The sequence below is a fragment of the Lepidochelys kempii genome, chromosome 2 (assembly GCF_965140265.1).
Source record: "Lepidochelys kempii isolate rLepKem1 chromosome 2, rLepKem1.hap2, whole genome shotgun sequence".
Lineage (NCBI taxonomy): Eukaryota > Metazoa > Chordata > Testudines > Cheloniidae > Lepidochelys > Lepidochelys kempii.
The window spans coordinates 1,207,348-1,232,884 of NC_133257.1; the positions used below are offsets into that span (position 1 = coordinate 1,207,348).

The 25,537-nt window shown below is 64.9% G+C and overlaps 1 protein-coding gene across 11 annotated transcripts in view; it reads right to left on the minus strand.

Annotated features, from left to right (window-relative positions):
* The window catches only part of PLEC (plectin), a 166,988-nt gene that overhangs the window by 74,891 nt on the left and 66,560 nt on the right, over nucleotides 1-25,537 (minus strand). For 4 of the 11 annotated variants that reach the window (XM_073329770.1, XM_073329768.1, XM_073329769.1 and 1 more), the window contains exon 1: nucleotides 4,346-4,862. The exons of 5 other annotated variants lie outside the window; for them this stretch is intronic. In XM_073329770.1, the coding sequence (XP_073185871.1) occupies nucleotides 4,346-4,847 (502 nt within the window). In that variant the 5' untranslated portion in view covers nucleotides 4,848-4,862. Of the gene's footprint in view, nucleotides 1-4,345; nucleotides 4,863-22,941; nucleotides 23,014-25,537 lie in introns of those variants that run through there. 2 more of the 11 variants (XM_073329785.1, XM_073329783.1) reach the window with 1 other exon arrangement.

Here is a 25,537-nt window from a genome sequence, read left to right on the forward strand (position 1 = left end):
ATGCCTGCCCAGTCCAGGCATGGGGATGGCAGCTCTAGGGCTCATCCCACAGCAGCATCTCCCTGGCGGGCCATCCTGCCTGACCCCACCCTGGGGCACTCATCAGCGCATGGCGTCAGCAGATGCCTCCACCCCGCAGAGCCCTGAGCCCACCCACACCCTCCGGGTCCACGGCCACGGCCCCAGGCACGGCTCAGCCGATCCCAGCGGCTGCGCTCCGGCCAGGGGCCCAACAGCTCGGAGCAGCGCCTGCTTTGACCTTCCTTCCCGCGAGGCTCGGCCAAGACAGGACCTCTGACCCCCTCCTGGTACCTCGCCTGCTGCCCCTCAGGCCCAGCCGCCACTGGGTGACCAGAGCCACCTGGATGGGCAGGCCCCCCAGGAACACACCGGCCTCCAGCTGGGGGACCCAGCACACGCAGAGGCAGGGCATTAGCTGCTGTGCCCGCCCAGCATCACACCGCCGCCCAGTGCCACCCGCGGCCCCTGCCCCCCAGCCGCTGGGCTTGGACCCCGCAGGGCCCCCCCCAGCCGGCTGCGCCATGGGCCCAGGGCATGACGCCGCAACAGCCCCCCTCTGAGCCCTTCTCCCTGCGGAAACGGCGCAGACTGCGCTCGACACCACCTGCCTCCTGCACAGGGGCTGGACGCGCAGGGCCAGGCGGGGGCTGCCAGCAAGCCCTGCACCAGGCGACCGGAGCAGGGGCAGGACCCCAATGCCCTAGAGTCCAATCCAGCTGAGCACCAAACTCCAGCCCAGGGTTTCACTGCAACTGACTCACCGGAGGACAAGAGAAGAACCGGAACTGGATCCCTCGGTCCCCGGAACGGGCTCTGGGAAGAGCCTCAAGTTGCAGAGCCAGATCCTGACAGTCAGAGTCACAGGGTCAGGGCTGCTGCAGAGCCTGAGCTGGGGGGAGGAGGTGGGGGGGTGCTGCCCCGCCCCCGCCCCCTGCCCATCCCGGGTCAGAGCAATTCCTCCCACCCAGCCCAAAGCCACAGGCAGGTCAGGCCCATCACTGGGAGCCCAGCCAGACGGGGGGAGCGGGGGCAGGGCCCATCACCATTCACAGCCCCCCACCAGGCACTTGTACTCTGCCAGCCCCACTCCCTTCACACCTGGGCCCCCCACGGGGCGCAGGGCTGTGGCATCGGCCCACCCCAGCCCCAGCCCTTTGCAAGGCGGGGGGGGGGTCTGCTGGGACAGGCAGGGAGAGACCAACGCAGCCAGGATGAGCTTGGACTGAGGCCCAGGGGGCGTAGGCTGGGGGTGCGGCAGGGCCCCCTCTCCCCAGGCTCCTACCTTGGCCCTGCTGGATGAGGTCTTCCATGAAATACCTGCCATCCTCCCAGTCCATGGCTCTGGCTGCGACCAGGCAGACCCCGGTGCAGCTGCTCGGGCTCCCGCTCAGCTCGGAAGCGGGAGCAGCTCCTCACACCCCCTCCTGCCAGAGCGAGTCCCAGCAGCGCCAGGAGCTCAGCGCCTGTCTCGCAGGATGCACCAGGGGCTCGGCCTCCCCTCCTCTTCCTCTTGCCAAAGCCTGGCAGCCGGGAGCCCACCCGCAGTCTCCCGCCCCAGCCTTCCAAATCTACTCCAGCTGCTGCGAGAGGAGCGGCCAGGATTCCTGTGGCAATCGGCAATTCAGACCCTCTGCTCCGGCCCAGCCGCCTGAGGAACGCAGGCTCCGGGCCGCAGGGGGCTTTCCACATGCCCAGCACCGGCGCCTGTGTGGGGCTGGGGGGCCTCGGCCTGCTGCGGCTCCAGCCAGGGCAGCGCGTGGGAATTACAGCACCTGGAGCAACCCGCTGAGGACCCAGCTCCTACGGGCCCTGGGGCAGCTGGGCACAGCGGGCGCTCACCCCCCCAGCGCTGGGCAGAGGTGTTGATGAGGGCTGGAGCTGGTGGTTTGGCCCCCTTCCAGCAGACTCCACCCTGGGGCAGTGCCTGTCCGAGCTGTCCTGGAGCACTCAGTGCCAAGCCTGGCGCTTTGCCCTCTCCCCACCTGACCCCGGAGCCCTCTGGCCCTGGACCCACCCCGGGGATCTCAGCAAGGAGCAGACCCTGGGGCCCTGGCTCTCGCGCTGAACCCCCTCCTCTCTATGAAAACAGGGCTGGAGGGTCCCAGATGCCGGAGACCCCCTCCCACACCTGCAAAAGGCCGGGCTATGGGAGAGCATGAAGGAGCCCCCTGCCCTGCGTGGCCCCCGGAGAAGGCCAGCTCTTGCCCCGCTTTCACCCCTCCCCCTGCGGGTAGAGACCCAGCTGCCCTCCCCATGGCAACCTTCCGACCCAGCGCGCCCGCCTGCACAGTGCCAGGCTAACAGCACAGCCATAAGCAAGCTGGGGGTGGGCACAGCCATGGGGGGGCAGGGCCATGGGTCAGCATTGAGGGCCGTGGACAGAGCCGTGGGGTGAGGGGTGGAGCCCAGGGCCGTGGGGCAGGACAGAGAGCTGGGGGCGAGGGGTGGAGCCCTGGGCCGTGGGCAGAGCCGTGGGGCGGAGCCCAGGCCCGTGGGGCAGGACAGCGCATGGGGGGGTGACTCAGCCCCGCCTGGGGAGCGGCTTAGCATGGCAGGGAAGACGCCTGCGCCGGCAGCTGTTGGACAATGAGCCCATTGTCCCTGCAGAGCAGCTGCGGGCAGGGCGGGGCGCTACCTGCCAGAGCCGGGGCAGGGCCGGGTGGGGAGCAGCAGGCCCAGCTGACCCACCCAGCCCCCCCCCCCCCCCCGCAGGACATGGGGGCCAGGCTGGCCTGGCAGGGAGCCGGGAGCCCCAGGCCACAGCCCAGGAGCTGCAGCTGACTCAGGCCCCAGGAACAGGCCAGCGCCGCGCGTTTCCTGGTGGAAACTTGGAGCCGAGGTGCTCGGCCAGCAGCAAGGCTGAGTCACCCCACATGCAGCAGGGCCGGGGCCTCGGGGAGGGCAAGAGGGGGATGGGGCAGCAGGACACCAGCCCCCTCCTCCAGCGACCTGCTGCCACGTCTCCACGGGTCCCCCTGGGCTCCGCAGCGTGGCCAGGGGATCGCGGGCGGGCACGGAGCAGAGCAGCAGGTGGCTGGGAGCAGGCTGAAGGGGGTGGGGGGCGACTGGGAAGGGATCACCCCCCCACACACACACCCCCACCCCTTCGGGCACAGGGCCATAGCCCAGCCCCTCCCGCCGCACAGGCTGTCCGGCCATCGGGGCCCGTCCAGAGAGCTGGGGGCCTGCCCTGGGCCCCGCACTCGGACGTGGGCTCTGGTCTCCAGCGCCCGAAGCGGCCACACCAGCCTGGTCAGGGTGCCGCAGGCGAGGCTCCGGACGGGCAGGGACGAGCCCCAGGTGGTGCAAACGTGCCGCTCACCCCCCTGGCTGCAGCCCCCGGCTGGCAGATGCCCACCCTGAGAAGCGAACACCCTTCTCCTGCCCCTCCTCCGTCCCCTGAAGGCCCTTGTCCCCCATGGCCTCTGCCTGGCTCCCCACAGTTCTGTGCCACCCACGGGCCGAGGGCGCAGTCTCAGGGAGCAGTCCCTGGGCAGGGACCCACTGCTGGGATGGGCACAACCCGCAGCCCATGCTGCGTGACCCCACGCTGCCCAAACGCCTGACGGGACGGAGGGCCCCGCACCCAGAGCGCCAGCAGGCTCCCCCACCCCCCGTGCAGCCCAGTTGGGCTGCGTGCGGCCATCCCCCAGCCCTGCAGGGCCTGCGGCAGGCCGGACAAAGCCTCTGACCCACAACCGCCATGGGACCTGGGCCTGGCAGCATCCCCAGGGGTCTCTCCAAACGCTGCCTGCAGCGGGCCCCATAGGCGGAGAGTCGGGGTCCCTCTCCCTGGGGCTGCCTCTGACCTCGGCAGCAGACCGCAACAGCCGGAGGACAACGGGGAGACGATGGCCAAGGACAGCACGGGGCCCTGCACCTGTTGGCAAGCCAGGCCCGACTAGGGGGGCTGGGCGCGTGGGAGGCCTGCCTGCTGTCCATCGGGGCAAGCCAGAGCTCCCGTCTCGCACGGACTGGCTGGGAAAGGGTTAAGGGCAGCCCCGGGTCTGACCAAGGCAGGCACCATGCCCAACGCTCTGCCAAGCCCCGCCCCCCCCCAGCATTCAGACACCCCACAGGCCCCAGCGGAGGGTGACCCCCCCTCCCCAGGAGAGGCCACGGCCATGCCCCCTCCCACCCAGCATCACTGGCTCGAACAAAGCCGGCTCCAGCTCTCCAGCTGCCGGCTCCCCCCACCCGAATGAATGAACACAGCTGCCCCGGCCGCCCAGCGCTGCTCCCTCTATGGGGCAGGACCCAGCCCCACACGCCCCCCTCCCCCCCAGAGCACGCTGCCCCCTCCGGCGAGGGGCGGGTCGCTAACCTGGGGCAGGGCTGGGTCCCGGGGCCGGCCTGGACACTCCCCCCGCCGAGGCGGCCTCCACGTGCTGCTCCCGGGTCTCCTCTCTCCTGCGGTACGCCTGGCGCGAGCCCCCGCCCTCCTCGCCGCGCGCCTGGCGTTTGGGGGGGCAGCTGGCCAGGCCCGGCACCGTCTGCGCCCGGGGGGCCGTGTCCAGGAGGCGCCGGGCGCGCTGCAGGGAGGCGGGCACGATCTCGGGCGGCAGGTGCAGGTACCGGCGCAGGTGGCCGATGCCCTCGTCGGTCAGGTACCAGTAACAGTGGCGCCAGGCGAAGGTCTCGCGCACCAGGCCCCGCGACCGGAGCGAGCCCATGGCCCGCGTCACCTGCAGGTGGGTGACGCCGGGCAGCTGCGGGTGGAAGCTCTGCGGCCGCTTGTCCTTCTTGGCCACCATCACGCCCTCGCGGAAGAGCAGCTCGTAGATGGCCTGCAGCCGCTCCAGCGGCATCAGCATCCCTGCCACCATGGCGGGCGGGGCGCGGGGCACGGCGCGGGGCACGGCGCGGGCAGCCCTCTCGGCAGAGGCAGCCGGAGCAGCCTCCCTCCCTCCCGGCCTGGCTCAGACCGAGCAGCCGGAGTGCGCTGGCGAGTGACAGCAGCTCCACCCCCGCTCAGGCACGGGCGGGGGGGCATGCCCGCTCACTCCCTGGCTGTGACACACACACGCGGATATGGGCATGGGGGGGGGGGCGCGGACCCAGCAGCCCCTCCCGGGCACCACACGCCCTCCTGACCACAGGGCGGGGGGAGAAGAGAAGAGAAGAGAGGAAGCCGCCAGATTTGCCGGCTCTGCTCTGGCCAGGAGTTTCATCATAGTTTCCCCTCCAGTTTCCCACAAGTGGGGCGGGGTGAGGGGAGCGTGGGGCTGGGGGAGAGGGGGCGGGCAGGCACCCAGCGCTTTGCTTTCCACTGCACACAACTGCAAAGGCAAACGGGTCCGGCCGGGAACGTGGGGATCCGGCCAGGGGCCAGTGCTCCACGCGGCGAGGGGCCGAGCCTGGGCACAAGGGCATGGGGCCAGCCGGGCTGGACGTGAGAGGCCAGGCTGCATTTCCATGCCCAGGGCAGCCTGCCTGGTTCTGGGCCCCGTGGGCTCCAGCCGGCTGGCCCCGGCCCTGCCCCCCAGCAGGCACATCCCAGTCATTCCTGGCCCCCTGCCCGGGAGGCCAGGGAAGGAGGGCGTTGGCCGGCTTTAACCATTTCCATTCCAGCCCGTTTCGTGTGGGAGAGGAGTTGCTCTCTTGGGCTGACAGGCCAGGAAACAGCACCTGGGCTGTGGGGCCCAGACTGACCAAGTCCCCCAGCCAGTGCTCACAGCACCCCACTAGCCACGCAGCCCCCTGGAGGAGTCACCACTGCACTGAGGGGAAACTGAGGCACCGGGCGGGGACAGGACCTGCCCAGCAGCACACAGCAGGCCAGAGCCAGAAACAGAATCCTGGTGCCCAGCCCCTGCTCTAGCTGCTAGGCCCCGCTCCCCGCCTGCAGCCGAGCACACACCCGGCCGCCCTGGAGCAAAGGGGGCAAAGCGCCCCAAGCCCGGCTCAGCACCCTGGGGAGACACCTCGCGAGCAGCCAGCCGGTCACCGGGGTGGTTACGTGGCGCAGCCCTAGAGCCAGCACCCAGGGCCTCCTGCCCCACAAGGCAAAGGTTCTGCACCCCCATCTCCCCGGCCTCGCCCCAGTCTATGCCTGGGGGACACGGGAAGCGCCAAGCTCTGCACAGAGCAGCTCGGACGCCCCTTTGTGGAGGCCCCACTTGCAGCACCAGACCCCCTCCCACTGCAATGCTGGGCCGGACCCCATGGCGGGGGGGTGGGGGGGAAGAGGTCAGCTGCCAGGGCCCCAGCCCTCCCGGGGCACCACACCGGGACCAGCCCCTGACGGAGAGCACTGCCCCCCACCCTCAGGCTCCAGCCCCATCAGCCGGGCAGCCGAGACACAGGGTCTACACCGGCCCTGGCCCCACAGAGCGGAGGAATCGCCTACCCCCCCAGACCCAGTAACTGCCCCCCCCAGACAGCTGGTCACACCGATCCCCCCCACCTACCCCCACAGACCCAGTAACTTCCGCCCCCGACAGCTGGTCACACCGATCCCCCCCACCTACTCCTACAGACCCAGTAACCGCCCCCCCCCGACAGCTGTACACACCGATCCCCCCCACCTACCCCCACAGACCCAGTAACCGCCCCCCCCAGACAGCTGGTCACACCGATCCCCCCCACCTACTCCTACAGACCCAGTAACCGCCCCCCCCCGACAGCTGTACACACCGATCCCCCCCACCTACCCCCACAGACCCAGTAACCGCCCCCCCCCAACAGCTGGTCACACCGATCCCCCCCACCTACTCCTACAGACCCAGTAACCGCCCCCCCCGACAGCTGTACACACCGATCCCCCCCACCTACTCCTACAGACCCAGTAACCGCCCCCCCCCGACAGCTGGTCACACCGATCCCCCCCACCTACCCCCACAGACCCAGTAACCGCCCCCCCCAGACAGCTGGTCACACCGATCCCCCCCACCTACCCCCACAGACCCAGTAACCGCCCCCCCCAGACAGCTGGTCACACCGATCCCCCCCACCTACCCCCACAGACCCAGTAACCTCCGCCCCCGACAGCTGGTCACACCGATCCCCCCCACCTACCCCCACAGACCCAGTAACCGCCCCCCCCAGACAGCTGGTCACACCGATCCCCCCCACCTACTCCTACAGACCCAGTAACCGCCCCCCCCCCGACAGCTGGTCACACCGATCCCCCCCACCTACCCCCACAGACCCAGTAACCGCCCCCCCCAGACAGCTGGTCACACCGATCCCCCCCACCTACCCCCACAGACCCAGTAACCGCCCCCCCCAGACAGCTGGTCACACCGATCCCCCCCACCTACCCCCACAGACCCAGTAACCGCCCCCCCCAGACAGCTGGTCACACCGATCCCCCCCACCTACCCCCACAGACCCAGTAACCGCCCCCCCCAGACAGCTGGTCACACCGATCCCCCCCACCTACCCCCACAGACCCAGTAACGTCCGCCCCCGACAGCTGGTCACACCGATCCCCCCCACCTACCCCCACAGACCCAGTAACCGCCCCCCCCAGACAGCTGGTCACACCGATCCCCCCCACCTACTCCTACAGACCCAGTAACCGCCCCCCCCCGACAGCTGGTCACACCGATCCCCCCCACCTACCCCCACAGACCCAGTAACCGCCCCCCCCAGACAGCTGGTCACACCGATCCCCCCCACCTACCCCCACAGACCCAGTAACCGCCCCCCCCCCGACAGCTGGTCACACCCATCCCCCCCACCTACCTCCACAGACCCAGTAACCCCCCCAACAGCTGTACACACCAATCTCCCCACACCTACCCCCATAGACCCAGTAACCCCCCCCCCGACAGCTGTACACACCGATCCCCCCACACTGATCCCCCACAAACCCAAGTAACCCAACAGCTGTACATACTGTGATGAAGTGGGGATTCTCCCTTGTTATGTTGTTTGTGAGTCTTACAGTTTTACATGAATGCTGTGTGTGCCTCAGTTTCCCTGTGTATTGTACCAATGTCTAGGTGGTGGGAATAAGTGTGAGAGACTTTTGCGGAGGCTGCTCCAGCTGCAGGCCACCCCTTCCTCACCTGAGACTCAGGAGGGGGATGTAACCAAGTGACTCTTGGCCCGGGAAGGAGACAAAGGGCAGGGCAGGGGTCAGGCAGCTGGAAGGGAGTCAGTCTTGGCTGGCTTGGGACTCAGGGGGAGAACCAAAGCCCCGTCTCTGCCCCCCGCCCCTGATGAACTTGGCTGAAAGTCACTGATTTCTGTGCTAACAAGTTCTGTCCCTATGCTGTGTTCCTGTTGCCTAATAAACCTTCTGTTTTACCGGCTGGCTGAGAGTCCCGTCTGACTGCGGAGTTGGGGGCAGGACCCTCTGGCTTCCCCAGGACCCCGCCTGGGCAGACTCGCTGTGGGAAGCGCATGGAGGGGCAGGGGATGCAGGGGCAGGGTAAAGCAGCCTTGGGACACCTGCCTTTCATAGAGGAGCCTTTTCAGAAGGTGGCCCTGGGCTTGGTGTGGGACGGATGGGAGGGGAAGGTATCCCCGATGGAGAATCAGTGCTGGAGCATGGACTGACTTTCTGGGAAAAGCTCGGGGAGCTCATGGGTCCGGCCAGGGAGAACCTAGCCAGGGCCCAAGGGAGGCAGAAGGTCTGGTACGACCGCTCGGCCTATGGAACCGGGACCAGGTGAGGGGTCTCGTCCCGGTGAGGAAGAATAAGCTCCCAGCTGCCTAGGACGGACCCTTCAAGGTCATCCAGCAGCTGAATGAGGAGAACAATGTGGTGGAACTGCCCAGTCGGGCTCACAGCCACCAAGGGGACCAGGTCAACATGGTGGAGCTGTACTGTGATAGGGAGAGGCTGGTCCTGGCCATGTGTGGCCAGGGGAAAAAGGGAGAGGATCCCCTGGTGGTGGACAGACTTCCCTGGTGGGTCTCTTCCCTGAGAAAGGAGCCGGCCCCTTGCTGGAATCAGTTCCCCTCTCTGACCAGCTCACCCCTGCCTGCTGAGAGATGCTGCGTTCGCACCCACAGCTGTTCTCCAGCCGGCCTGGGCTCACTAACCCGGCTGTCCACTGGGTGGAGATGGGAGCCGGCCCTTCAATCAGGTGTTCCCCATTCAGAACACAGACCAGGCCCTGGAGGGGGAGGTGAGAGACATGCTGGCTTTAGGGGTGGGCCAGCCACCCACCAGCCCCAGAGGCCTCTCCCAGGAAAGACGGGTCAATCCGATTCTGTGAGGCCTATCAGAAGCTCAGTGCTATTACCATGTCTAGTACCTGCCCGTGTCTAGGCCTGATGAGATCCTAGACAAGTTGGGGGGGGGGGGAAGGGGACGACTCGTTACCCCATGACCAGAGATCTCACCAAAGGGTACTGGCAGGAGCCTTTGGATCCAGATGCCAGGTTGAAACCTGCTTTTGTCACCCCTTGGGGCTGTACAAGTCCCTGGTCCTACCTTTCGGCCTCAAGGAAGCACCGGTCACCTACCAGCACCAGATGGATCAGTTACTGAGGGGGATGGAGAATTTTACCCCAATGTACATTGATGATATTTGTGTCGTAAGCCAGACCTGGGAGGACCAGGTGTCCCAGGTGAAGAGGGGTCTGGGTCACCTCCAGGATGCATGGCTGACTGTAAAAGCTGGGACGTGCAAGGTGGGGATGGCAGAGGTGTCGTACCCAGGCCACAAGGTGGGGAGAGGCTGCCTAAAGCCACAGCCAGCCAAGGTGGGGGCGATCAGAAACTGGCCTGCTCCCCAGAGTACGAAACAGGCCCAGGCCTTTATTGGAATGGCGGGGCACTACCAGAGGGTCGTGCCCCCACTTTAGCTCTGTGTCAGCTCCCATCATTGAGCTGTGCAAGAAGGGGAAGCCAGACAAGCTGGTCTGGACCAGGCAGTGCCAGAGGGCTCTCTGCTCACTGAAGGAGGATCTGGACAAAGGCCCAGTGCTGGGAAACCCAGACTTTGACAAGCCCTTTATGGCGTTCACCAGTGCCCCACACATGGGGCTGAGCACGGTGCCGAGGCAGGCCAATGCAAAGGGGGAGAGAAACCCCATCATGTACCTGAGCAGGAAGCTGCTGCCCCGGGAGCAGTGCTATGCGGCCATAGAGAGGGAATGCCCGGCGCTGGGGTGGGCTCCTAAAAGGCTGCAGCCGGATCTATTTGGGCGGCACTTCACTGTGTACCCAGACCACTCGCCCTGCCATGGCTGCACCAGATGAGAGGGGCCAATCGCAGAGCTCCTGAGGTGAAGCCTGTCCTGCCAGGATTATGAGCCGGAGGTGGTCCACGTTAAGGGGAGCGCAAATGTTCTAGCTGATGCTTTGTCCCGGAGAGGGGGGCCTGAACTTCCCCAGGTCACTGGTGATACCAGTCAGCTCTGTGTTCTTGGAGAACCAGGGTGCAGTATCCAGCCTTTCTGACTCATGAAGGACCCTCCCCACCCCAGCCTGAACCAAAACCGATCAGAGAAAAGACTTGTAGAGAGCAGTGAAGGGCAGTGGGAGACACACCTAGACCCCTCCTGACAAGGGTGACAGGATTAAGGAAACTCCCCTAGGCTCATTTGCATCGAAGATGGGACAGGGAGGCATCTCCATTAGCATACAGATTGGAGAACAGAGACTCCGGGGAACTCTGGGACCAGGGAAGCACCGCATGATGGGGGATCTCTGCTCCAGATGTTAACGAACCCACGCCTGCACAGACCCAGCTCAGCAGTTATCAGACCAATTCTAGTAATAAATCCTTGATTGGTATCCAAAATACTGAAGCTGCCTAACTGCATTGGGAGCTCCCTGGAAGAAAACACCACCCATAGCCAGGAACGATCAGCCCCTATTGTCTAGCCTAAAGAAAACCTTGAGTCATCAAAGAGTCCTGTTCCGTGGGTGAATACGAAAGTGGAGATTCACCCACGAAAGCTCCTGCTCCAATTCGTCTGTTAGTCTATAAGGTGCCACAGGACACTCTGCCGCTTTTACAGAGCCAGACTAACCCGGCTACCCCTCAGATACTTGAGCCATCAGTTTACCCATAAACAAATCTAGTGTGCTCCCTTGAACCCTTGTTCTTTCCCTACACAAACCCCGACCCATGCTCAAGTCCATTTTCTGATGCCTGGATCCAAAGTGTGCATCCGTTCCATTGGGACCTCATCTTCTCCTGACTGATTGTGTGGGGGGCTCTGCCTGTCTCCGGACCCTGAGCTACCCCCACCTGGGACCCCCTGTGACGAAGTGGGACTCTTCTTAATGTTTCCTCTGAATAGTATGGGGGTGCCTCAGTTTCCCCTAGGCAGTTCTTAAGTATCTAGGTGGTGGGGTAAGGGTGTATGATCATTGCAGAGCCCTAGAGGGCATGTGTGTGCAGGAGTCTGGACACAGAGAATGGCCGACACCCTGTTTCCTGGCAACTGATGGCCTGGGCCCTTCCCCCCTGGGAGGTGAGAGCTAAAGGGTTAGAGAACAAAGGAATCAGGTGACCACCTGGCCCGGGAAAGGAACAAAGCCCAGAGGAGGAGGGGCTGGAGGGAGTTTCAGTTTGGGGCTGGCTGGGACATGGAGTGAAGTGCAGACGTGGTTGTCTGGCTCACTGCCCCCCAAAATGGACCCAGCTGAGGGGTCCCGTTCTCTGCACCTGCAAGCTCTGTTTTAGACCATGTTCCTGTCGTCTAATAAACCTTCTGTTTTACTGGCTGGCTGAGAGTCACGTCTGACTGCGGAGTTGGGGTGCAGGACCCTCTGGCTTCCCCAGGAGCCCCACCTGAGTGGACTCGCTGGGGGGAAGCGCACGGAGGGGCAGAGGATGCTGAATGCTCCGAGGTCAGACCCAGGAAGGTGGAAGCTGTGTGAGCTGTGTGTCCTGAAGACAGGCTGCTCACAGAAAGGCGACTACCCCAGAGTCCTGACTGTCTTCATGGGGAGCAGTTCCAGAGCATCGCCCAGGGACTCTGTGACAACTGGTGGCAGCGGTGGGATGTACTGCACCCCGTGGATGGCACTTCCTGCAGTAAGTGACTGGGGAGCAGTAACACGAAGGGGGATTGCCGAGGACCAGGCCTGCTGAAGGCTCGGAGAGGAGCGGTTTCGGGGGGCGGTTAACCCCTGGGAGTGTGTGACCAGTGAGAAGGACTGTGCAGTAATGGGGTCCCCCTGGGGACTGCAGTGAGCAGTCTCAGGGGCGGAGGAGCCTGCAGCTTGGCCCGGGGAGAGAGAAGGACTTTTGCAGTAACAGGGTTCCCCTGGGGATTGCAGTGAGCAGTCCAAGGGGCGGAGGAGTCTGCAGCTCGACCCTGGCAAAGAGGTGGTGACCTCGAGAAGGGCTGGCACACTAGGGGTTCTCCCTGGAAACCGTGGGGAGCTGAGAACACACGGGCCTGTGAGTCCACAACAACTTGGGAGGAGCGGAGTGATGGTCTGTCACCGTCTCCTTAAGAAGGACATTGTAACCCTGTGCAGAAAGAGAGGGTTGAGCGTTGGAAAGTTCACCAAAGCACAGTTAATCGTGCAGCTGGAGGAGGATGACCGCTCGAAGGAACAGATTCCTGACCCCAAATGGGGCTACAGCAGGATCTGGGAGCTGCTGGAGTGGCAGCCAGGCATCCCCAAGACTCCTGTCCCCGACCAGACGGGGGTCTTCACGATCGGGTTCCCCATCGGTGGATCGGAGACGGATGGGATTGGAGCTGAGTCCTAGAGAGCCAGAGGACTGTGAGAGACAGCGAGAGCCCGAGAAAGAGCTGCAGAAGCAGCAGCAGCATGAACTGGCGTTGGGGGAGCGGAGAGGCCTAGGGGACCCCCCCGGGGTGAGTGGGGATAGACCCCGGGGGGCCAGTTCCGCAGGGAACCTCGAGACTAAATTGCTGCCCCTGGTTAAGGAGGGGGGGGGTGGATGCCACCTCACTGCCTTTGAGCAGGCTGGCGATTTGAACCAAGGGGACCCTGTGGAAAAGCCCCGGTGTCTAGCTCCCTTGCTGGATCCCAAGGCCATAGACTCCGTCAGCCAGATGGTTGGGGATGTGGACTCCTGGTCCCAACCTATATGTCTGTGTGGAGTTTCCTGGGGCCAGGCCCCTCGGACCCCCAGTGGGAGCGGAAGGTGATGGTCAATGGGGAGACATTCTTGGGGTGGCCAAAGGGCATGGGCTGCATAAACCTTCCCACATGCGGCCTGCGAGTGCTATCGACCACCCCCGACCTAAGGGAGGGCGTGAAACTGGAAGGGCCTGGTGTAACTCCTACCAAGGAAGGCTGGGGCATCCATGGGAACGTTGGTGGCTTCGAACTTCCCCAGGTCACCGGCTAAAGTGACCCCGCTCAGTTCGATCTCGAAGGGGGGAGAGATGTGACGAAGTGGGACTCTTCTTAATGTTTCCTCTGAATAGTATGGGGGTGCCTCAGTTTCCCCTAGGCAGTTCTTAAGTATCTAGGTGGTGGGGTAAGGGTGTATGATCATTGCAGAGCCCTAGAGGGCAGGTGTGGGCAGGGGTCTGGACACAGAGAATGGCCGACACCCTGTTTCCTGGCAACTGATGGCCTGGGCCCTTCCCCCCTGGGAGGTGAGAGCTAAAGGGTTAGAGAACAAAGGAATCAGGTGACCACCTGGCCCGGGAAAGGAACAAAGCCCAGAGGAGGATGGGGCTGGAGGGAGTTTCAGTTTGGGGCTGGCTGGGACATGGAGTGAAGTGCAGACGTGGTTGTCTGGCTCACTGCCCCCCAAAATGGACCCAGCTGAGGGGTCCAGTTCTCTGCACCTACAAGCTCTGTTTTAGACCATGTTCCTGTCGTCTAATAAACCTTCTGTTTTACTGGCTGGCTGAGAGTCCCGTCTGACTGCGAAGTTGGGGTGCAGGACCCTCTGGCTTCCCCAGGAGCCCCACCTGAGTGGACTCACTGGGGGGAAGCGCACGGAGGGGCAGAGGATGCTGAATGCTCCGAGGTCAGACCCAGGAAGGTGGAAGCTGTGTGAGCTGTGTGTCCTGCAGACAGGCTGCTCACAGAAAGGCGACTACCCCAGAGTCCTGACTGGCTTCATGGGGAGCAGTTCCAGAGCATCGCCCAGGGACTCCGTGACACCCCCGACCCGTTCAAGCTTCATGAAAGTTGGTGAGATCCCAGCTCTCTCTGTTTTCTTTTCTACCTCAGGCAGGTATAGTTTTCTATATGTGACTTTTGTAACCTTTAATAATGTAACTGTAATGTTTGTTTAGGCTCTCCTTGTGTGGTTATCACTATTATTCAACAAACAACTTTTATGGTTAAGCTGGTTGCTTCTCTGTCTCTGAACTTTACTCTTTTGTGTTTCTGGCTTCCCCATTTACTCTGCAGCAACGCTCCTCTTACCTAAGATCCCTGCAGCGCCCCAAAATCCTGTGGGGTTTGCTCATCCGGTGGGTTACGACCAGAACAACGGTAATGTGAAAGTGGGGATAGGGACGTGCTGAACCTGGGACATATGAGGGTGGCAGCTTGGAAGTGTTGCTCAACCCAGTCCACTCAGACTCTGTGTGCGTGCGCGCATATCTGATTCTGGGGCTGGAAGAACCTGGCCCTGGGGAACCTAGGTCCTGCAGGATAGCTCCATTGGGAGGGGACTTGCAGCAGCGAGAAGCAGAGCGCCGTATGAGAACACAAGTAGTACGTTGATAGAATTACAGAACCCCCCACTCCAAAGAATAATCCTAATAAATGAGCATACCCCAAAGTAATGGGCAAATCTGGTAACACTGGCTACAGTGACCCCGCTCAGTTTGATCTTGAAGGGGGGAGAGATGTGACAAAGTGGGAACCTTCCCTTCTTATGTTGTATGTGAGTCTTACTGTTTTGCATGAATGCCGTGTCTGCCTCAGTTTCCCTGTGTATTGCACCAGTGTCTAGGTGGTGCGAACAACCATGTGTGACTTTTATGGGAGTTGCTCCAGCTGCCTGCTCGGATGCTGTGGCCACCCCTTCGTACCCTGAGACCCAGGAAGGGGATGCGACCAGGTGACTCTGGGCCTGGAGGTGGAGCAAGGGGCTGGGCAGGGGCCAGGGGCTGCTCCTGGGGCTCAGAGGGAGGACCAGAGCCCTGGCTCTGGGCTCCCCTCCCCCCCAAAATGGACTTGGCTGAAAATCACTGATTTCTGTGCTAACAAGCTCTGTTCTATGCTGTGTTCCTGTCGACTAATAAACCTGTTTTCCCGGCTGGCTGAGAGTCACATCTGACTGCGGAGTTGGGATGCAGGGCCCTCTGGCTGCCCCAGGAGCCCACCCGGTGGGGCAGAGGATGCTGAATGCTCCGAGGTCAGACCCAGGAAGATGGAAGCTTCTTGCCCTAGAGGCAGTCTGCTCAGAGAGAGGAGGCTCCCCCAGAGTCCTGCCTAGCTTCGTATGGAGCAGTTCCAGAGCATCGCCCAGGGACCCCGTGACACATACTGATGCCCCTCACCTACCCCCACAGACCCAGTAACCCCCCGACACCTGTACACACCAATCCCCCCACCTACCCCCACAGACCCAGTAACCCCGACATCTGTACATACCAACCTCCCCCTCACTGACCCCCACAGACCCAGTAACCCCCAGTACAACCAGTCTCTCATTTCCCACAGAAGGGCTGGAGGAGAAAGTCCACCGTCACTTTTTATAGCACTTGAAGAAAAGGAGTACTTGTGGCACCTTAGAGACTAACCAATTTGTTTGAGCATGAGCTTTCGTGAGCTACAGCTCACTGCATGCATCCGATGAAGTGAGCTGTAGCTCAGGAAAGCTTATGTTCAAATAAATTGGTTAGTCTCTAAGGTGCCACAAGTACTCCTTTTCTTTTTGCGGATACAGACTAACACGGCTGCTACTCTGAAACCTGTCAATACAGCACTTGAATGTGCCTTCCCCGAAGCAGAAAACTCCAGCCCAGCAGGAAATCGGATGGAGAAATCCCGTTTCAAAACAGGACAACAAAGAGCCCTCCAACCGCACACCCCTAGGTGTCACCTGCCCCCCACAGTGGAACCCATAGAGGGTATCCTTCCACCATGACAACCCCGACATAGTGGAGACCACACGCGGACCACCACCTCCTCTGTCCTTCAACGCTCCCCGCAGACCAAGACGCACCAACTCAGTATCAGCAGGCCCAGCTAGACCAGGCCACGCGAAACTTTCCGACCGCGTATCTCCACTGCTCTGATGATCAACCTCCCCACAACACACCTCTTGAGATCCAGGGGTCCTACACGGCCTGTCACAACGCGTGCGTACCTTATCCCGGGCACCGAGGGCCCCAACAGCAGTTGTGCGGGTGAACCCAGACAATCACTAAGCTCCCCAACGAACTCGCACAGGAAATGATCAAGAGCCGCAAAACACCGTGTCCCTCATGGGCCAACCCTTCACAACGCGATCCCACCAGGTCTGACCTCTCAGACCTTGTCCTCAATGGGACCTGCACACCGTCCAAAGACGAGCCTGGAGCGTCAACTCCTACCTCGGCTAGATACTAGAACCCCTGGCTTGAGCAGAGACGCTGCATTTCTGGCTCATCACATCCTGTGACCCACGAACCCCCGTTTGCCCGGCTACAGGGGGTTAACGGGCCGCTGCACCCGGAACGTGCTCCCTGCCTGGACTGCACTATCTCCCGTCTGTGGCGCCGCGGGGTCCTTCCCCAGGCCGGAGAGAGCTCGGCGGCCAGAGGAAGGAGCCGGGCCCTGGCCACCCACGGCGGAGCCCATGAGAGGCACTGCAGCCCTGCCCATGTGCAGTGCCCGCTGGGGCACGGGGCTCCAGGAGCAGCCTCGGCCCTGCTGCCCTGAGCTGGGCACGTGGCTGCCCGGGAAGGCTATGGGGATGGAGCCCAGCCCTCTGCCCACACTGCCGCCCCCAGGCGCACGTCCACAAGCGCCCGTGGGTCCCAGGCTCCGAGCCCAGCACCCTGCCAATGCCACAGGGAGCACTGTGGCCAGCCAAAGCCATTTACTGTCCCCAGAGCCTGTCAGCTGAACCCCATCAAGATCCTGAGAACAGCTGGCTCGCCCCCGTCACCACGGCACTTGCAGCCCCCCGAGCACCTGCCCTGGCCCAGGGGCCAAGCCCCATTCGGCCCAGCCCAGGAAAGCCAGACAGAGCCACACTGCAGGGAGCTGGGCCCGGGGGGACGGGCAAAGCAGCTTTCAGGGTCTCTGCTCACGCCAGGATAACGGGACTGGGTCCTGCACTCTGAGGAGCCCAGATGGGCAGGCTGCCAGCCCCATAGCACTGAGCCCCCCCACATACTCCCCCCACCTCCCAGCTCCACAGGAGCCAGGCCTGCCAGGGTCAATATTTGTTTCACCACCAACAGGCCTCATTCCTGGTCCTGTTTGTGCAAGAGGAGGGAACAGCGGGCGGGGGGGAAGAGCAGGCCAAGACGGGAGGGCCGAGCGCAGGTCGGGACGGGGGGCAGACTCGGAAGCTGAAGTGGGGAGTGGGTCTCTGCAGGCCATGCATTGTCCGGAGTGTCACTGCAGGGGGCGGTTCCCATTGGCCCAGGCAGGGCAGGGGGCCGAGGCCTCACAACTCCCCCATGCACTGGCAGCTCCAGCCTCCTGCCCTAGTGTTTATGGGGCTTGAGGCTACGTGCCTGCAGTGCTGGCAACCGACAGCAGAGGGCAGCAGCGCCCTGGGACGCTGCACCTGGGAGCAGGTAACTGCTGCCTGACCCCTGCCCGGGAGGGGGCGACCCGGAGCCCAGGGGCACCCGGGACCAGCTGGGGGCTGAGCAGCTCCTGATGCTGCAAACCGCCCCCCTTCGAAAAGGCCTTTCCACTGCCCGAATGACAGACACCCCCCCATGCCTCCCTGACAGATCCCCTCAAAACCCCAACAGACCCCCCCGCCTCCCCAGCGGACCCCCTACCCTCCGAAAAATGCTTCCTCCCCTAGCACTGACGGACACATGCACACCACGAGCCCCGCACAGTCAGGAAATCTGAACCCCTCTCCCCACCCCGTGGCTGAGCAACCGGAGCCCCCCATAGCTGCTGCGCAGTTTGCTCAGACACCGGGGTGATGGGCAACTGCAGGACACCCTAGAAGAGAGGGCGAGGCCCAGGGGGCGCAGCCCCAGGTCCCATTCAGACTTCGCCCCACTGCCCCTTGCCGGGGCGGGGTTGGTTATACCTTTTCCGAAGGCTCCCAGCCCCATGGCACCCACAGGCCTGGGCTTTGGGACCCACGGCACGCACATGGCCCTGCACTGCGATGGCCCCCCCTGGGCTGCTCTGCTGGCTCGGGGGCTCCCTCCCTGCCACTGCCGGCAGGCGGCCAGTGCCCAGGACTGAGCTGGGATCCGAGCAGAAGCAGGGAGGGGACGTTACCTCTGGGGCGAAGTGCTGGCCCTGGCCCAGCTCAGGGGTCTGCGCGGCACGGGGGCTGCTGGGGAAGGGTCATGGGCTACAGAATCTGCCTGGTAGTGACGGACCCCGGGAGCTGAGCAAGGGGTGACTGCGTCAGTCTGGAAGGGCCTGCGTGGGGCAGACGGTGAGCGGGCTCGCCCGGCCAGGAAGGGAAGGGCCCACGCGAGCCGAGGCTGCAGCTGGAGCCAGGCAGAGCCAGCCTGGGAGAACTGCGGTAGCATAGCCGGGGGGAGCAGCCGCTCCCCCCGAGTGCAACTGGTGTCTCTTTAATCTTTACCCACCCGGCGGCGCCCCGGGTCTTCGCCAGCCGGGGCCTTCACGCGCTCCGGCTCCTTGGCGGCGTTTCGGGGGCAGGGGCCTTCAGCGCTGCCGAGGACCCGGAGGGCCGCCCGGTGAGTACAAGCGGGGGGCACCCGTCTTTATGTCCGGTCCCCCGCTCGCTCCACCTGGCCACGCCACCAGTTATACCAACCGCGAGGGGACCCTGCCCGCACAATCCCCAGGCCGCCCCGGCTTCTCCAGCGCGGGCCACGTTTCAATCCAAGGCGGGACGTTTCTCTATGGCCCGGGACAGGCAGGAGCCCAGCCGGGAGGGTCACCACGGGCACCGGGAACTGGAGATCTGGTAATTGCCTCCCGCCCGGGCCCCCTGCCCCGACTCTGCACGGCCCTTCCCCCGCCACAATCCTGCCGGTGCCCCTCACTCCCGACCCCAACCCCAGGGTTGGGCTGCCCACACACACAGATCTGCCAACGGCCCCTCCCGCCCTCATTTATACAGTTCAAGCCGAGCAGGACCATTATGATCAGCTCGTCGGAGCTGCTGCGTCCCGCAGGCAGAGACCCGGGCGCCCCCCCAACCCCACCAGTGACCTTTCACCAGCCCCTAGCTGAGCTAGTGGGTCTTGTGACAAACCTCCATCGTTACAGACGCTGACCTGGCCGGTCTCATAGAAGATCAGGGCTGGAAGGGACCTCAGAAGGTATCTAGTCCAACCCCCTGCTCAAACAGGACCAAACCCCAACTAAATCATCCCAGCCAGGGCTTTGTCAAGCCTGACCTTAAAAACTTCTAAGGAAGGAGATTCCACCACCTCCCTAGGTAACCCAGTCCAGTGTTTCACCACCCTCTTAGTGAAAAAGTTTTTCCTAATATCCAACCTAAACCTCCCCCACTGCAACTTGAGACCATTACTCCTCGTTCTGTCATCTGCTACCACTGAGAACAGTCTAGAGCCATCCTCTTTGAAACCCCCTTTCAGGGAGTTGAAAGCAGCTATCAAATCCCCCCTCATTCTTCTCTTCTGCAGGCTAAACAATCCCAGCTCCCTCAGCCTCTCCTCATAACTCATGTGTTCCAGACCCCTAATCATTTTTGTTGCCCTTCGCTGGACTCTTTCCAATTTTTCCACACCCTTCTTGTAGTGTGGGGCCCAAAACTGGACACAGTACTCCAGATGAGGCCTCACCAACGTCGAATAGAGGGGAACGATCACGTCCCTCGATCTGCTGGCAATGCCCCTACTTATACATCCCAAAATGCCATTGGCCTTCTTGGCAACAAGGGCACACTGCTGACTCATATCCAGCTTCTCGTCCACTGTCACCCCTAGGTCCTTTTCCGCAGAACTGCTGCCTAGCCATTCGGTCCCTAGTCTGTAGCTGTGCATTGGGTTCTTCCGTCCTAAGTGCAGGACCCTGCACTTATCCTTATTGAACCTCATCAGATTTCTTTTGGCCCAATCCTCCAATTTGTCTAGGTCCCTCTGTATCCTATCCCTCCCCTCCAGCGTATCTACCACTCCTCCCAGTTTAGTGTCATCTGCAAATTTGCTGAGAGTGCAATCCACACCATCCGCCAGATCATTAATGAAGATATTGAACAAAACCGGCCCCAGGACCGACCCTTGGGGCACTCCACTTGATACCGGCTGCCAACTAGACATGGAGCCATTGATCACTACCCGTTGAGCCCGACAAACTTTCTATCCACCTGCCGGAGCAAACGCTGCCTTGTCTATGCTCCTTCAACTCCTCGTCTGGACCCCGTCCAAGCAACAGACTCCCACCCCCATGTCCTGTGCTAGCCACCTACAGCTCATGCCCAGTCTGAACGACCCAGCATCCATGCCCAGCTGTGGGGCTGAGCGCTCTAGTGCTGAGTTGTCGCCCCCCCGGCAGGTACCCCCATCCCGCCATGCAACGTACTCCCCAGACACGGCTCTGCTGATGCTCTTCACTCCTGACCCGCAGACCCCTGCTACCCTGGTCCCCCAGCTCTGCCAATGCCCCTCAGTCCCAGCCAGCAGCCTCCAGCCCGGGGAAGTCTGGGCCCAGGAGAGGCCCCACTGATGGATTTCGCAGTGGAGACAGACACCCAGCAGGCTGCAGCCTAGTTCCCAGCTCTCTGTGGGGATGGGCCAGTCCCCCACGAAGCCCTTCAGAGTTAGCAACAACCCCTGGCACTTAGCCAGCGCACTCCCCCCACCTTTGCTCCAGGGCCTGGGACCGCTGCAGTCAGCGAGAGTGGGGCGCCAGGGCTTTCCCTGCTGAGCCAGGAACAAAGCGGCTGTTTGTGGAGGGCAGCGTGGCCGGAGCCAAGGAAGGGCCTGGAAGCTGTGGCAAGTGGGGGCCAGATTATTCATCAGGCTGGAGCTGGCAGGGGACTCGGCCCATTCTCACAGTAAATCAGCCAGGCAGACAAAGGAGAAGCCCCCCCCCAGCCCCGGCACAGCCCATCAGGGCAGCACAGGCCCCCAGCATTGAGCCCAGCCCAGCCCACCCGAATCGCAGCCAGGACAGGAGCACCTGCTGCAAACCAGCCCCGAGACCCACACCCTGACAGCCACGATCCCCCGCAGGGCCCTTCTCCCCCTCGGCACTGCCCCTCCCCCTCCCCCTCCCCCCCCCGCTAGCCTGCTCCAGGGCAGCTGAGGCTTGACACAGATTCACCTGTGGGGGGCGCCAGGGCTGGCCCGTTAACCGCTGAGCAGCACAGCCCAAGCACCTCCATGCTCTGCCCACCGCAGGGACTCGCCCTGGGGCCCCTCCCAGGCTTTGGGACAGGGACAAGCCAGGACACATCTGCCCCCACCGTGCCTGGCTCAGGGCAGCCAGTGGGAAAGGCCGGCGCTCACCACCGCCTGGCCCGATCGTTACCGGCCGTGCAGTGCTTGGAGCCTGCAACGTGCTAAGTACAATCCCCAGGATGGGCCCAGCACGTTTCCAGCCAAGCCTGGGTGTTTATGTAACAACAGAGCCCACAGGGCCCTGCTGTGCCACTCAATCCCAACCTGCAGCCCTCTGCTAGCCCAGCCCTCTGCTCCCTGACCCCCAGCCCCCTGCTAGCCCAGCCCTCTGCTCCCTGACCCCCAGCCCCCTGCTAGCCCAGCCCTGGCTCCCCCTGCCAACTCCGTCGGTGCCTCTCAATCCTGAGCTGCAGCCCCCTCCCGCCACCCCAAGCACCTCCCCTCCCTATGACCCGTAGTCCTTGATGCTATCTCCCTTCTCTAGACACAGCTGGATGAGCTGGTGTCTGTACCGGGGCCAGCGGGTGCCCAGGCTAGACATTCCCCCCAGTCTCCGAGACAGGCCCGGCTGCAGCCCCTCGGGGTGCAGTGGGGAGAGCCGCCCCGAGGACAGGGGCCTGGGTCAGAGGGGGGTCCCCAAGGGCTCTCCATTAATGAACTATGGGGAGTTTATTCAGCCTCCCAGGCTGGGCGGCTCACCTCCACAGGGACACCTGGCCAAGCCAGGCCCCGGCCCCCAGCACGGCCGCTCAGCACAGCTGGGTCCCTCCACATGGTGCCCCTGCCTCGTCCTGTCCCCCCGCCAGAGCCCGCTCTGCTCCCCACCCTGCTCCCTGCAGTCTGCTCCACGCAGCTTCCTCTGCAGCCTCAGCGGCAGGAAACCCCCCCCAGCCGTGACAACAAGCAGCCCCAGCCAGCTGGGCAGGGGCCATCAGCAAACGGCCCAGGCCACACGGCCCAGAAGACGCCAGCCCAGCCCCAGCCCCTTTGGCGCTGGGGGAGGCTCCTGGGGGCACCGAGCCTCCTGGGCTGGGCCCAGCCCGAGCAGAGTCTCCACCTGGGGGCCAGGGGGGTGATACAGGTGCCCTGTGTGGCCGGGGGGCTGTGCCCGGAGTCAGGCTGGGCTCCGGTCCAGGGCAGCAGCCCCCTGGGCACCACCCCGTGCAGGGGCGAGCCTGCAGCAGCGAGGGCTGGTCTGGGGGCGCCGAGGGTCCCGGGGCCCCGACCCGCCGGCCGGAGCCGGGGGAGAGCAGGGGCAGCCGTGTCGGAAGCGGGCACAGAGCCGCGGCCGCCTCGGGCGGCGACGCTCAGCCGGCAGGTGCACGGCCGTCACCGTGCCCAGGGGCGACCCCTCGCCGGGGGGATCCCCGCGCCCCAGAGCGCCGAGACATGGGCTGGGCCCAATCCATGGGGCGGGGCGGGGCGGGGCGGGGCAGGGCCGGAGAACCCCCCCCCCCGGCCCCGGGAGCAGCAGCAGGGCCCGAGCCGGGCCAGACCCAGACCCAGACACACCCCAGAGCCAGCTGCACGCCCGGCGGCCCCGCCCTGCAGCCGGCGCCCGGGCCCGGGCGGTACCTTTCAGCGAGCTGATCTCGTGCTGGATGCAGCGGGACGCGGCCATGGCGGGTCCGGGGCAGCGGCTGCGGCCGCGTCCTGCCGGGCACTGCGGGGCCGGTCCGCGGGGGGGGCGGGGCCCCGCCCGGCTCCGCCCCCCGCCCCGCCCCGCCGGGCCGCGGCAGCCAATCAGGGGCCGGCCCCGCGGCCCATTCATTGATCCCGGGCGCCGGCTACTGCAGCAGCGCCGGGCGCGCCGCCCCCTCCCCCCCCCCGCGACCCAGCCTGAGCCCCCCCCGCATCTACCGCGGGGGCCGGCCCTCCCCCCCGCACAACCCCCCCCCGCACCTACCGCGGGGGCCGGCCCTCCCCCCCGCACAACCCCCCCCGCACCTACCCCGGGGGCCGGGCCCCCCCCGCACAACCCCCCCGCGCATCTACCCCGGGGGCCGGGCCCCCCCCGCACAACTCCCCCCCGCACCTACCCCGGGGGCCGTCCCTCCCCCCCGCACAACCCCCCCCGCACCTACCCCGGGGGCCGGCCCTCCCCCCCGCACAACCCCCCCGCGCACCTACCCCGGGGGCTGGCCCTCCCCCCCGCACCTACCCCAGGGGCCGGCCCTCCCCCCCCGCACAACCCCCCCCCCGCACCTACCCCGGGGGCCGGACCCCCCCCCGCACCTACCCCGGGGGCCGGCCCTCCCCCCCGCACAACCCCCCCGCACCTACCCCGGGGGCCGGACCCCCCCCGCACAACCCCCCCGCGCACCTACCCCGGGGGCCGGGCCCCCCCCGCACAACCCCCCCGCGCACCTACCCCGGGGGCCGGGCCCCCCCCCCGCAGAGCCCCCCTCGCACCTACCCCTGGGGCCGGCCCTCCCCCCCGCACAACCCCCCCGGCATGTACCCCTGGGGCCGGCCCTCCCCCCCGCACAACCCCCCCGGCATGTACCCCTGGGGCCAGGTCCTCCCCCCCGCCGCAACTTCCTTCAAATAATGAGAGTTTAGAACAAGACGGAACCTTGGACCCCCCCTCGGTCCCCCCTCGGGACCCCGCCACAGCCCCTCTGGGCCCCTCCACACTCCCCCTGCCCCAGGGCGCCCGCGCCTGCCAGGGGGAGGGCTGGGTTCCCCATGACCCCCAACCCGGGCGCTGGGTTTGAGGAAAACTGCAAATGGCGCATACGGCAGCTACGCCAGGTGCTGGCCCGAGACACGGGGCCCATCGCCACCCCCGGCACCCCCTGCACCCACACGGGCCTGGCCCCACAGGACGCCTCCCGCGCCAAGCCCCCCAGGCTCCCACTGAGAACAACTTGCTGGAGAAGCCAGTCCCTGCCCGCGAGGGGCCAAGCCCACGGCCCGGCTCCGGTCCCCCTGCCCGCGAGGGGCCGAGCCCACGGCCCGGCTCCGGGCCCGGTCCCCTGCCCGCGAGGGGCCGAGCCCACGGCCCGGCTCCGGGCCCGGTCCCCCTGCCCGCGAGGGGCCGAGCCCACGGCCCGGCTCCGGGCCCGGTCCCCTGCCCGCGAGGGGCTGAGCCCACGGCCCGGCTCCGGCCCCAGCCCCGCACCGGTTCATTCATTACCCTTCTAAGGGCCGGTCATAGGCAGCCCAGGGCCCGAGCGCTCTGGCTTGGATCCCCGTCCTCAGCCCTCCAACTGGGCAGGCAGCACGAAGGGTAGGTCTGCACAGCAAAGAGAAACCCGCAGCTGGCCCATGGCAGCAGACTCGGGCTGTGGGGACCCCGAAGAGCTCGGCTCTGTTACCAGCTCCCCTGTGCACCCTCAGAGCTGTCTGCAGCTCAGCGCCCAGCTGTGTGATGTGGGGCACGGGGAAGCACCATGCCTGCGAAGCACAGCGTGGCCCCAATCATACTACGGGGCTTGGGCGCCAGCCCGGGGTTATGCCGTGCCGGGCGGCAGCCTGGGCCCAGCCCAAGCAGGAGGCAGCTGCTTGCTCCCAAGTGGGAGACAGGAGCCGACCCGGGGCACAGTTAGGGGGCTTGGGTCTCCACACATCCCTTTCGTTCAGGGAGTCTGAGCTCAGGGTTCCTGGGAGGCCGGCCCTGGCCCCGGCCCCACAGCTCAGCCTGGAGATGTGGAGCTGCTTCCACAGCCCCATGGGAGGGGCAGACCCCACCTGGCATGCCTAACAATAGCCCAGGGAGCTGGAGAGCGGGCAGCACGTCCCAGGGAGCCCCGCAAGGGAAAGAGGAGCAGTGAGCATGACCCATGGGGGAACGGTCCCTGAGGCCCCGACATGCCCACGTCCTGTCCCTCCCCCCCCATAACCACCCCATGCAGACAGGACACGCCCTGCCCTCCCCCCAGGCATGCCCAGGGCACAAGCATGGATGGGCCCGGTCCTGCAGCGTCCCATGGGGACCAGGCCCTGCACGCCCAGGGACGCTGCCCTCCCTGCGGGGCTGGGGCTGGGCTCTGCGTCCTGGCAGTCTACTCCCTGCCAGGTGCCAGCTTTGTGCGACTGCTGCAGGATTGCAGCGCCTTGCAGGAGGGAATAAATCTAGAGCAGGAGGCCCCGTGCCAGGGGCGGGCCCTGGTGTGGAGCACGGTGCTGACACCCCGACTGTGGGGAGCAGTGCTGCCTCGGCCCTGCC